General features: G+C 44.2%; 2 protein-coding genes across 4 annotated transcripts in view; both read right to left on the bottom strand.

Moving 5' to 3' along the window:
• The window catches only part of LOC130391562 (procathepsin L-like), a 10,407-nt gene extending 8,220 nt beyond the window's left edge, over nt 1-2,187 (bottom strand). The window contains exons 1-3 of one of the 3 annotated variants that reach the window (XM_056601768.1): nt 1,917-2,187; nt 1,299-1,366; nt 564-688 (exon numbers count right to left, since the gene is read on the bottom strand). In XM_056601768.1, coding sequence (XP_056457743.1) covers nt 564-683 — 120 coding nt within the window. In that variant the 5' untranslated portion in view covers nt 684-688; nt 1,299-1,366; nt 1,917-2,187. The other 2 variants (XM_056601767.1, XM_056601769.1) reach the window with 2 other exon arrangements.
• Nucleotides 2,188-2,319: 132 nt separating this feature from the next.
• The window catches only part of LOC130391563 (cathepsin K-like), a 13,227-nt gene continuing 3,046 nt past the window's right edge, over nt 2,320-12,500 (bottom strand). Inside the window, exons 3-8 of the mRNA XM_056601770.1 lie at nt 11,007-11,129; nt 9,352-9,504; nt 6,015-6,233; nt 3,938-4,103; nt 3,321-3,429; nt 2,320-2,977 (exon numbers count right to left, since the gene is read on the bottom strand). Coding sequence (XP_056457745.1) covers nt 2,878-2,977; nt 3,321-3,429; nt 3,938-4,103; nt 6,015-6,233; nt 9,352-9,504; nt 11,007-11,129 — 870 coding nt within the window. The 3' untranslated portion in view covers nt 2,320-2,877. The remainder of the gene's footprint in view (nt 2,978-3,320; nt 3,430-3,937; nt 4,104-6,014; nt 6,234-9,351; nt 9,505-11,006; nt 11,130-12,500) is intronic.

The following is a 12,500-nucleotide window of genomic DNA, read 5'->3' as shown; positions in this document are numbered from 1 at the left end:
CAGCCGCAAGCAGCTCAGAGCACGTTGCAACCCCTTAGTCCTAAACCTTTGAACGGAGTGCAGTTTGCCATGAATCAGCAGCTCTCTGCTCATTCTGTCTGTGAAGGGTTCCGTTTTTCAAAATGTTCTGAAGTGTTAGAATGCTTGACAGACTTATTGAAGGAAAGTTGCTCAATTATTTCTTCATGTATAGGGCATTCAATGGAGGGAATTGCGACTTACCCCCATGGTAGGGCTGGGGTACGCAAACAACGCGTCGCACAACCTTATGTCGAGCCATAAAGAAACACTTACACTTACTAAGACTTTACTTTCTAATCACGAGAGCTGCTACACTGAGCCCGTCTGACATGCAGCAAACTGCTAAAATAGACTTGAGGTCTATTTTTGCACACGTCAACGCGGCCATCTATGTATAAACTGTGTGTTTTCAAAGAAAGTAGGTATGTTTGTATGTTAATCAATGAACTAATGCATAGATTAGTATTTGTAGACGCATATTGGAGGGGAAAAATAAATTCTCTTGTCTGGGAATAGGACTACATTGTTACATTGGATCCTACCTGGGTCTCATAGTTCTTGTTGTAGGTCCTTTTCCACATTGCCCAGGGGAGGTCAAACTCAGTGTCAAACATTGCCGCCGCCGTCAGACAAAGGGAGGCGAGCAGCATACAGTTAAACATGGTTCCTATAGCAACAAGTAACACGGATGAACATTCAGTTATTTAATAAAACATCCCTCCCAAAACTTGACTGTAAAATTGACAATTCATTCTCAATCCATTTCAGGTAGCGTATGAAATATGGAGAAACCAGCCAAAGTAAGCTGTATGTGTTTGATCTCCTATCTTGAAATGCGTCCCCTTGTAAAATATTTTCCTGGATGTTTGACCAAATTAAGTGAATATTGTCAATCGTCAATAAAGTGACTTTTTATGGAGCGACCTGGGGCCCACCTCGGCTCTCAAAGCCCTGCCCATCCCAAAGAATCGCGAAGGGGACATATTTCTCAACAGGAGGGCCTACTACATCACAACACTGACAGAGTGGCCTATGTTCTCATCAAGCAGAAGAATGTATAAGGGGATCCCTGCTCCCTTGTGACCAGTTTACCCCAGGCACAAAGGTTAATGTGAGATAACATTAGGAACAGGTAGGGCGGCTAGACAATACAAGGAATAGGAAACAAAGCTTAGAATGATGATTAAAAGTATACAACATATGGATTTTTCCATCACAAGAACTCAAGAGGCCTACATAAACTTGATAAAGCCGTCCACCACAGCAAATGTTATGACCTTTTACAAATCCGTTACACACAGTTACAAAAATGAGATGGAAAGACTAATTCAAATTTTGATTCATTCTGTAGCGCACAGACAGAGACAGAGACAGACCCCCCCACACACACACACGCACACGCACACGCACACACACACGCACACACACACACACACACACACACACACACACACACACACACACACACACACACACACACACACAGTTTACAGTAAGAGGAAGTAGGAACCGAAAACCTACTGCAGGTGGATCAGCAAAACGTGTCAATGCCTCAAAGAGTCAATGCGCTAAAAGTGTGTTGTGGGAAGGAGTGTGTGGTGGGTAGGAGCGTGTGGTGGGTAGAAGGGTGTGAGAGAAAGAGAGTCACACCCCGAATGCATATTAAGACACATATATAAAGACTGCATGTTGTTATAGGCTACATAACAGCCAATATCCATAGCCAAAATATTATCAGCTTTATGTTCATAATTTCCTTTGTTTTGCGGTGGAAATTTCACAAAATATATGCACAAAATGTAAATTAAAGTACCCTAATGAATGAAACGTTATATGTCCGCGTTCACGTTGAAGGTCTTTCAGCCGTTTTTCATCTTTCATTCAGTTGGACTTACCTTGATAGAAAAAGGTCCAATGACGCTGGGACGGAACGAGTTTGAGAGGGCTGTCTCTTTCCTCGTAAAGAGGCTTGCCTATTTATCACTTCATATCGTCACGTGGTTCAAGTCGTTTCTTCCGCGTGTCCTCGGATGTACAGTAACTTCTGGTGCCTGTCTTTGCGATATTATTCTCAGCGTTGCGCCTGAGTAAGAAGACCTAAGGTACTCCAACCAAACATGGGCCTATTGGATATATTTTTTTATCTTCGTTTGAGGCTTCATGTCTTCTTACTAAAGACATAAACCACAGCCAAAGCCATAGAAATACTACATGAATGACGAAATCTGTAGAGTCGATCACAGCCTGTCATGAATACAACAAATAAAAAATACAACATGATACATTTTAAACCGAAAGATTTATTTAACATGACATACAAAATAGTTTGATACAGTTTAATCATAAAAAGTAACAAAAGAGTGCTGACCAGAGCAAGAAAACAAAAGACAAAGATCAAAAAGAGGAAGGTTAAGATTTGAATGTAGACACTATATTCTTTATCAACAGGAAGATGACCCATTGCCCTGCAATGTTGCTACTCACAAATTAAAACCATGTGACGCTTAAGGCCTCAACACACATTATTTAACTACATCTTAACACATCTTAACACTGGTAAAAAACATGATCTGTTAACAAAAATGTTTCTATTCCAAACGCATCCTCTCGGGACAAATGTAATGCGATTCAAAGTGCTTCAGAGAAATAAAAAAAAGACTAGAGAGCCAAAGGCAAGGCACGACGAATTTGGAGATCTAGATTATTTCTTAATCTTGATCTTATTCCAGCAGGTCAATTCTAGAATATTTCACATTCCTGTTCGTCGACATTGGTCATCTGGACGACAAGTCCTCCTGATGTGCTTCGCTGTCCTTTCCCGTCTTGCCCCTCAGCGAAGAGACGCCGCTCGTCCCCTCACATGATTGGATAGCTGGCCATGTTGGCGATCCCGCAGAGGTTGCCACGGTTACGCGCCATCAGGATGAATCCCTTGTGGCCCCAGTCCTCGCCCCAACTGTCAACCAAAAAAAAACAATCGAAAAAAGAAAGAGAAGGGTAGAGGAAGATGACGAAGAAGAGGAGGGTGAGAAGTCAAAACGCTCACTCTGTGTCAACACAGGAACCACCAGGCCCCAACTTCATCATCATCATCATCATCATCATCATCATCATCATCATCATCATCATCATCATCATCATCTTCATCATCATCTTCATCATCAGCTGCAGCACCATCACCAACTGCTACAGATCAATCCGCTGTCTTCTGTCCCATTATCAACCGCCAGTGCCACCTGACTCCCCCTGCCCCCTTGCCTGACAGGGTGTCGGGTCCGACGCCCCCCCCGACCCCTCACCTGTTCTTGATGATCCAGTACTTCTTGCCCTTGGCGGTGACTCCAAAGCCCACTGCCAACACGGCGTGATTGATGTCTTCGGCGTTGCAATTCCTGTCGTAGTACACACCTGGAGGAATGACACGAAGAGGTGTCGGGAGACATCTGTGACTCAATGGGTCACCACAACAGACCTTCCTTTAATGATAACATACTGGAGGTACCTTTCTGCCAGGATGATGTCTTTAGTATGGTACCACTCACTCATTATCATCACTCACCCTAACTCAGAAGACTAGAAGATACAACGGGATACGACTATACAACCACAACATGCAGAGCAAGACATTTCCATTAAGTGTTGGATGTGTTGGATATTGGATGTCAGTGATGACACTTGACGCACGCTTTTTCACTATCAAGTCACTTCTCGGACACTTTCACCCAACGTGTCATCCAGTGGTTTTAGATACGGCTCACTAAGCAGCAGGTAAAGGCTTAGACCCGTGGCACTAGGATGCCCACAGTGAGACTCTTTCAGCCAGGGGAGTGGAACACCCTCACCAAAGAGGACATCCACCCGCCCATCCTCCCCCACCATTGCCTGTGGTTTGTGCATAATGCCACAGCGGACTGACCATGCTGGTAGAACTGGAAGGTGCCCAGGCCGGCGTCGATACCCACGGACACAGGGCCCGCCTTGAAGAGGGCCACGGCCAGGGCCCTCTCGTCTCCCACGGGGATCTGCTTGTAGCCCTTGCACTCAGCGGCCACGCCGGAGACGTTGAAGCCGCATTGCTGGTCCTGCAGGCACCGATAGACACAGGTCATACACATTTAGGACAACGATTTTACATTACATGTTACGTAAAACGATTCTGAAAAAATTAGATTAGATTAGATTAGGTTAGATTAGATTCAACTTTATTGTCACTAGCAGAGTAAAAGTACAGAACAAATTAAATGTAGTTGACGTCTAACCTGAAGTGCAAAAGAAGCATTGAAATACCAAACTGCTATTTTAGTACACTGTAAGGTTATAGATACAGGTTTGTCAGAAGTATAGGGGGATTATGTACCGAGAGTATAAATATACATTTATATATACATGTAGTATATCAATGTATTTTTTTTAGGTTTTGGTCAGGTTATGGATTATATGATAAAAGTTTAAAAAGTATTGCGCAGGTTTTTTTTCTTTTGCGTGATAGCTGTGCAAGGGCAATAGGTAAAACAGTGCAGTAATGAATGTAAACTGTTATATAGCACAAAGCAGTAAATGTAAACAGGTAAACATTGCAGAGAGTGAAACGCATCAGGTAAGCAGGTAGCCATTTTAAAGTCAAGTGCTAGACAGTGCAGTTCAGTGCAGCAATTAGTGTAAACAGTTATACAGTGCAAGGCAGTAAATGTAAACAGGTTGAACATTGCCTAAAGGGAGATGCAACAGGTAAGCATGTAACCATTTAAAAGTCCAGTGCTAGACGGGGCTGGGGGTTTGTTCAACAGTGTTAAAGCCTCTGGAAAAATGTGCATACACTGATGATGAAATCAATAATAATGAAAGTCGATTCCAAATGTCTAGATGGGTTTATCTACAAAATAATTAAAATGCAAAAAATTGGACTAAAGTCCACACTGCTCATGTTGTGGCAACCCGGCCCAGGCCAATTAAGGATATTGGGAGCACCTGAGGAACAAGTGGAGAAGCAGGGCTTAAATAGCCTGCTTCTCCACTCATTCGGGGCTCTCCCAGCCTTGGAGCTCCTGCAAGGAGAGACCGGTCCTCGTGGGTGACGGGTTTCCACCCACGAAGAAGGGGGACCGCTGATTCCTCCCGAGGTTTAAGTTTTTGTGTTTGGAGAGACTTTTATGTTCTTAAATAAACATGCCTTTTTTGGCTTTCACCAAGGAAATGGTGTCCTGTTTGGGAGGAGTTGGTGCGCTCAACGTGTCGGGTTGCCACAATGTGTAAAGGTGTATATCAAACATATTTACATCTCAATGTTTTGATACACCATTTGATAGAGAACTGATTGTTTAAGGGTATTCCGAATAAATCATACAAAAACCACAGTCTTGGCCTTTTAGAGTTAATTTACTTCCTCCTTTGGAGGAAAACAGAAGTGATCTTGTTGCAAAAATTGTTTAAACCAGTTTACCCCACCACTTCCCTAAAGGTTTCAACAGCTGTAGGAACTGAAAGATGAACTTCTACAAATAGTTTTGATGAAATGCAATTCTAACTACCGGTAGTTAAAATAGATGACTTTATGAAAGCAACGCATGACTGGGTCAAGAAAGGTCCATTTCTGCACTGTTGCGTTGTGTGGATCCCATCACTGCAGTACAAAATGCCATTCAATACTTGATGAACATCATTTTTCTTCTACTGTTCCTTAACTTGATTAATTCTGTGTAAGACAACTTCTGACGTCCCTCCATTTATCTTACTGATCCTACTGTGCACTAGTCCAAATGAGGACGAGAGCAACTGTTTGTTTAAGGGAACAATAAAAATTCAAGTCTTCCTGTCGTCCCGCACACAATAGCCACACGTTCTGACACGTTTTCGGTAGTATTTTATTCTGAAAACCCATTCATTGTTTATGATCTATTAAAACGCTGCAGCTTATATTATGTTTACGTAGTAAAATCAATTCCATTAAGGGAATTAGCAGAAGAAGCGCTGGTCTGGAGTGATAGTCACGGTACCTGGCCAATGTAGGGGTAGGACTCGTCAGAGTCGATGCCTCCATTCTGCATGACGTAGCTGAAGGCGTTGGTCATGTAGCCTCCCCCGCAGCCGCTGTTCTCTGTCACACAGTCCACCAGGTTCTGGGGGCTCAGGTCCCGCAGGGTTCCAGTGGTCTTGGCCAGCTGGCCCTCCAGGGCCCCTGCTGAGCTGAACGCCCAGCAGGACCCACAGGAGCCCTGGAGAGAGTGGGAGGGGAGGACGGGGGTGGAGGAGGAGGGAGGGAGGGAGGGAGGGAGGGAGGGAGGGAGGGAGGGAGGGAAGGAGGGAGGGGGTGTTAATAAATAATAATAGCCCTTGAAACTATGCAGACAAAGGCATAAGGCTTGGGTGCCAGTGTAGTACTTTATGTGTCCACAAGGGGACAGTATATGACTGGTTAAAACTGGAGTTGGGCCACCTCTTCTCATTTAAAATAATCAAGGTAATACACTCAAACCTTTTAATTGGTTTCCAGGTCAGACTGATGAGGCATTTAATTGCATGCTCAACAAGACAACTTGTTGTATTGAGCTTTTGATCTATTGTATTCTATTTTGTTTAGTTTGTTGCCGTGGATATTCGCAGGGAAGGACCCCATTAGGGATTCAGTGGTGGTAATTAATTATCTGTCTCTTCAACAAAAACCACCATAGCATTGTTTTCATGGGGAGGATTGGCCGTACCCCCCCCCCCCCCCAGAGACAGAGACAAGTGTCTCTATCTTTACTCTGGTTTCTCGTTTCAATGAAGAGATCCTTATGTGACTTATTCAAACAGAGCAGTTGTTTACTTGATGCTGATTTGAGATCTGAGGCGGCCAGCTTCTGCTCTGATGGTTTGTTAAATTGCTTAGAAGAACACAACACAACTCAATCCAAGCATCACAAAGGAAGTGGAGGAGAAACCACTGGGGTCTAATGGAATGCACCCATCAATCTGCTGCATGATTCATTGGAAACTGGTAACAATGGTGGGGAGTGGGGACACATTCATAACCACAGTTTGCATCCTTGCCTACTAGGGTGTGTGACTCCAGTATGCTTGATTGCTATTGTTGCTATTGTTATTTTGTGGTTTTCGTTTTTGTCGTTGCATCTAGCAGGCTGTTTTTTTTTCAAACATACAGTTAACAAAAGTAACATCTGAGTTAAAGCAGCCATCCACTTCCAATGAGCATGTCAATGTTCAGATCTAACATGTTGTATACTGACAACAGCTGGAACCAAGAACAATAACATTTCTTTATTTACCTTAGCCAAAAGCCATAAAGAGAGCCTCGCTCTCCAATCCACCCTTAGGACTAAGGACTAAGGACTCACAGGCTTAATTGATCTCAGGTGCTAAGTGAGCGAGCGTGTGAGGCCACATGGCCTCAGATAGGTATATATGGGATTGGGACAGCACTTCACGAGAGCACATGTTACCTTGAAAACGTTCAAAGACAAAGATGTTGCAGGGCCGTCGTAAAGGGGTGAAAGGTGATGACAATTCTAGGGGCCCACAGCCCAGGGGGGGCCCATGGCAATAAAATAATAATAAAAAATAATAAAAAATAAAAAGAAAAGTAACTACCAGCCCATAGTACTAGGCCCCCCCCCCCCCCCGTCAACAATTCAGCGCAGGGGGGCCCATCAGTACCTCTTGTATAGGGGCCCAGGACTTGTTGCAATGGCCCTGGTTGCTGTACCCCTGCCGGTTAAAAAATCTCATTTTGACGTTTTTTTTGTTTTTTTGTAAATGCAATGAAAACAATCGCCTACAGCAATTTAATGATATTAGAAAATATAATCTTACTTTTGTATACTTCAGTATAAAGGATGTATTGAATAATTAAGGTGATTATTAGCCTACACATACTAATCATAAGTCAGAACGGGCTACATTTGGCTGAATAATAAGTAGTAATATGAAGAGCCGTTTGGGAGCCAAAAGAGCATGCTCTTGTTGGTGAGCTGATCCAAAAGATCCGGCTCACTAAAAAAAGGCAGAAATTCCTATCTGGTCGTGCATACAGTGGAGAAGTCGCGCACCTTCCGGTATAGCCCATGGGACCTATGAGATCGAAAAATATGTATGGGTTTCAATGGAGAGATAGCAATTATTTTCTGGTCCCAGTCTTTATTTGACCCGGATTACACATATGTTGTTTGTGGATTTTATTGATAATTTTTCATGCAAAGAAAACTAAATATTTTCGTGAAGAAGTTTGATAATGTTAGGTTTTTTCCAAGGGGAGGATAAAAGCATCCAAAGAGGTGAAAACCATTATAAGTTTGGGCATGTGGAGAGTTTCAGTCATGCCGATGGGGAGATTGACGGTCTTGTCCACGCCAGTCGCAGGGAGCGTGACGACACATACAAGACATGTAGTCTTCCTCATTGTGTTTGCTCTGCAGCCTTTAACTGAACAATTGAACAATAAACGGTCAGTAAATGGTTTTCACCTCTATTGATGCTTTTATCCTCCCCTTGGAAAAAACCTAACATTATCAAACTTCTAACCCTTTCTTTGCATTAAAAAATATAATTTAAATCCACAAACAACTTATGTGTAATCCGGGGCATATAAAGACTGGGACCAGAAAATAATTACTTTCTCTCCATGAAACCCATTCATATTTTTCGATCTCATAGGTCCCATGGGCTCTACCAGAATGGCCATGACTTCGCCACAGACAGTAACGTTGTCTTGTTGTTTACCTTCCTAATTTCCAGATTTCCCTATGGTCTCCCTGGTAAACGTCACAACGCTTTGAACTGTGGGTAATTCCCTTAGGTGAAGTCTGCACTGATGCAGACTCCCGGAAAGGGCTCGGTAAGTGTGGACTCAAACCCTCAAGCCCTTTGGAATTCAACATTGGGGCAGCCCTAAAGGCTCTATAATTTTGCGAGAACGCGCAATAAAGTCTGTGAGTCCGTGAGTCCGGACATTGGGATTGGGCCAGTGACATGTACTTTTGACATGTACTTTTCTCAACAAGGCTTCATGAATGCCCCGCATCAGGGATAATTTGTTTTCATTGGCCGGTGACACAGGAAGGCCATGGACCACCAAACAGGACAATGCTGAATGTGAAACACCCACCAAAGAATTTCTAATCTAAGCTCTGTTGAAATGATAAAAAGCAGCATTAACAGCTTTACTCAGGGTGCTGGCTATTCTATTAATCTCTGCTGGTACTCATAACTCACTTTATACATTCTGTCTCTCGCCCTCTCTTTCTCTCACACTATCTCTCTCTCCACAGAATCTAGACAACCTGCTGCTAAAAAGCCCCACGCAACCTTTAACCTCTGCTCCTTAGCCCCACCGACCTGGTTTTTGACGGAGGTCACCATGCCCTTCTTGCGGTAGTCGACAGACTTGGGCAGCTTCTCCAGCTTGTCATCGAAGGCGGCGGTGAAGGTGAGGTCTCTGTTCAGTGGCACCAGCAGACCCATCATCTTCTCAGACACCTCTTCGGATGTCTGGAGGGGCGAGAGACACAGAGAGAGACAGAGAGAGAGTGTGATTTGATTTGATCAATCGCTGTACTGTAAAATTATCTGTAAGTGATTGATATGATATTCTGCTAGGAATTCAAATTTCCCTTTATGAAGACTTAAAACTCAATAAATGATGTTGAACAATGCCATCAGATATAACATAATTACATATTAATATAATATATATAACACAGTGTGTATATGTAGTTATATGCATATTTAGTATGGTCATCCCTAACACCCATGTCTTTAATAACTAGTGCAGAACAATTTAGAGTTAAACTCATGGGTCTCTTCTCAAGGTTTCAGGAGTCTGACTCCTGCCTGCCTCTGATGAGGCCTTAGCCTTTAGAGGACTACTCAGGTATGGGCCTGTGAAGCCCTTTGAGGGTACATGTGATGAAACGGCTCAACACATGAACCCCACCTCACTCATCAGGAAGACAAGACCCGCCTTCCTGTTGTTGTTCCCCTTTCATTTCACTGAAACGCATCTCGCCCGAAACCCCATTGATTCCTTCCGCACCCTTCTTTACACATTACCGCCCTCGTAAACATGACAACCAACACGTAAATCATCACCCCATAGTGTTAATGAAACCCGGTCCAAACCCCCACAGTAAAATAAAATAGACTTCGACTTAGATGCTATATATCAGCTGTACTGTACCAACCCCTTCTCTTCACACAGGCATGTGGAAACACAGCCTTACTCAGGACCTGCGCTGACACATACATCACTACGGCTGATTTAACGGCAGCCACGGCCCGGCCTCCGGGCTCCAGGTGGGCCCGTATCTGGCATAGGGACCGACCCGGACATCCACAAGTCACGCAAAGAACACCCAGATGGGTTCTTGTCTTGCCCAGCTTAGGGGCATGGCTCTGCCTTCACTGCCCTTGTATTTTTCAAGTCAACAAGTGTATCGTGACACACTTTTTGGAGGATAGAGATTAGTGGGCTGCAACACTGACCCAAAATACTGGGGGTCACCCCCCATCTCCCTGGGGGGGAGGGGGGATTACAGAGGGACTAGAATACAGAGCAACAGACCTAGTGGTTACAAATACCTTACATATCGCAGTGTGTGTGGTACGTGTGTCTGTGTGGTGTGTGTTTGTGTGTGTGTGTGTGTGTGTGTGTGTGTGTGTGTGTGTGTGTGTGTGTGTGTGTGTGTGTGTGTGTGTGTGTGTGTGTGTGTGTGTGTGTGTGTGTGTGTGTGTGTGTGTGTGTGTGTGTGGTGTGCGTGCGTGTGTGTGTGTGTGTGTGTGTTTGGGGCTGTGTGTGTGTGTGTGTGTGTGTGTGTGTGTGTGTGTGTGTGTATGTATGTATGTGTGTATGTGTGTTTGTGTATTTGTGTTTGGGGCTGTGTGTGTGTGTGTGTGTGTGTGTGTGTGTGTGTGTGTGTGTGTGTGTGTGTGTGTGTGTGTGTGTGTGTGTGTGTGTGTGTGTGTGTGTGTGTGTGTGAGCGTGTTCCCCTCACCATGTCTCCCAGGTGGTTCATGCCCATCTCGTAGGAGTGCATGCCCAGCGCGGCTTCTTCGTTGTGGGCCGCGATCATGCGGGAGTTCTTCTCCCAGACGGCCCTCCGGATCCCCTCCTCATCCTGGGACCAGACACACACAACACACAGAGGGACAGACACAGAAGGACAGACACACACCCCACACAGAGGGACAGACACAGAAGGACAGACACACACAGAGGGACAGACACAGAAGGACAGACACACACCCCACACAGAGGGACAGACAGACACAGAGGGACAGACACACACAGAGAGGGACAGACACACACAGAGGGACAGACACACACAGAGGGAAAGACACACACAGAGGGACAGACACACACAGATGGACAGACACACACCCCACACAGAGGGACAGACACACTCAGAGGGACAGACACACACCCCACACAGAGGGACAGACACACACAGAGGGACAGACACACACCCCACACAGAGGGACAGACACACACAGAGGGACAGACATGCACAGAGGGACAGACACATCAACAGGCTGCATTTAAACAGATTTTTATTCTGCTGGTTGCACCCACCAGACAACTAACCAACTAAATAACTGTCCAACTAACTAATTAAATAACTAACTAACTAACTAACTAACTTACTAACTAACTATCTAACTGGCTAACTACCTTATTAACAAACTAACTCACTCACTTACTAATCAAGAACTACCAAGTCGCCAACCAACCAGTTAACCAACTAACTAACTAATCAACTAACTGGTCTTGACGTTGGTGCCCGGAATGTGAATGTGTTCTAATGGTGCTGACAGCTAGCGGTTGGTGAATGAATGCATGCATGAATAGGTAGAAATGAAATGTTAATGTTGTCCATTTAATTTGAACAGACCCTGTTTTGCGTCCCAGCCTTGTGTTCTCCCCTCCACCAGCCAGGACAAACAGAAACACCACACTCATATATAATTATAGGAATAGGATTTAGAATTAATTTAGTAATATTCATAATAGCAATTCGCTCCCTTCTCAGTGAGATGATTTAATTAGTCTTTTATTACGATTTTCACGCTTAGCATAACACAGTTTTACCGTGAAAATATGTGATCAAAATAGTTTAACCGCTACATAACATTGAACGTAACAAGCAGTGTTGTGGCTCTTTGCACTGCTCCCCTTCATTTGATTGTTCTTGTTTCTCGCCACAAACGCTTTTAGTATCTATTGATGGCGTTTTGAAACAGCAGAAAATCTGAGCTATGGGAAACACAGATACTGTGGCCGCGGGACTGCAGAAAAACCGTGTTCCACTCTCAACTCCACATTAACATAAGCACCGTGAACACAGCGTGTTTTAATCTCCATCACACTAATGGAAAATGCAAAATCTGGGCAGAGACGCTGGTTCTATTACAAGGCTATCAGATCGAGTGGTGGAGCTACAGTGTGTCTGAAAAGGCCCGGCCGCACCATGGATCTGTACGACCGATAA

The sequence above is a fragment of the Gadus chalcogrammus genome, chromosome 11 (assembly GCF_026213295.1).
Source record: "Gadus chalcogrammus isolate NIFS_2021 chromosome 11, NIFS_Gcha_1.0, whole genome shotgun sequence".
Taxonomy (NCBI): domain Eukaryota; kingdom Metazoa; phylum Chordata; class Actinopteri; order Gadiformes; family Gadidae; genus Gadus; species Gadus chalcogrammus.
The sequence above is the reverse complement of the archived record's forward strand: the minus strand, read 5'-3'. Positions and strand labels throughout refer to the sequence as shown.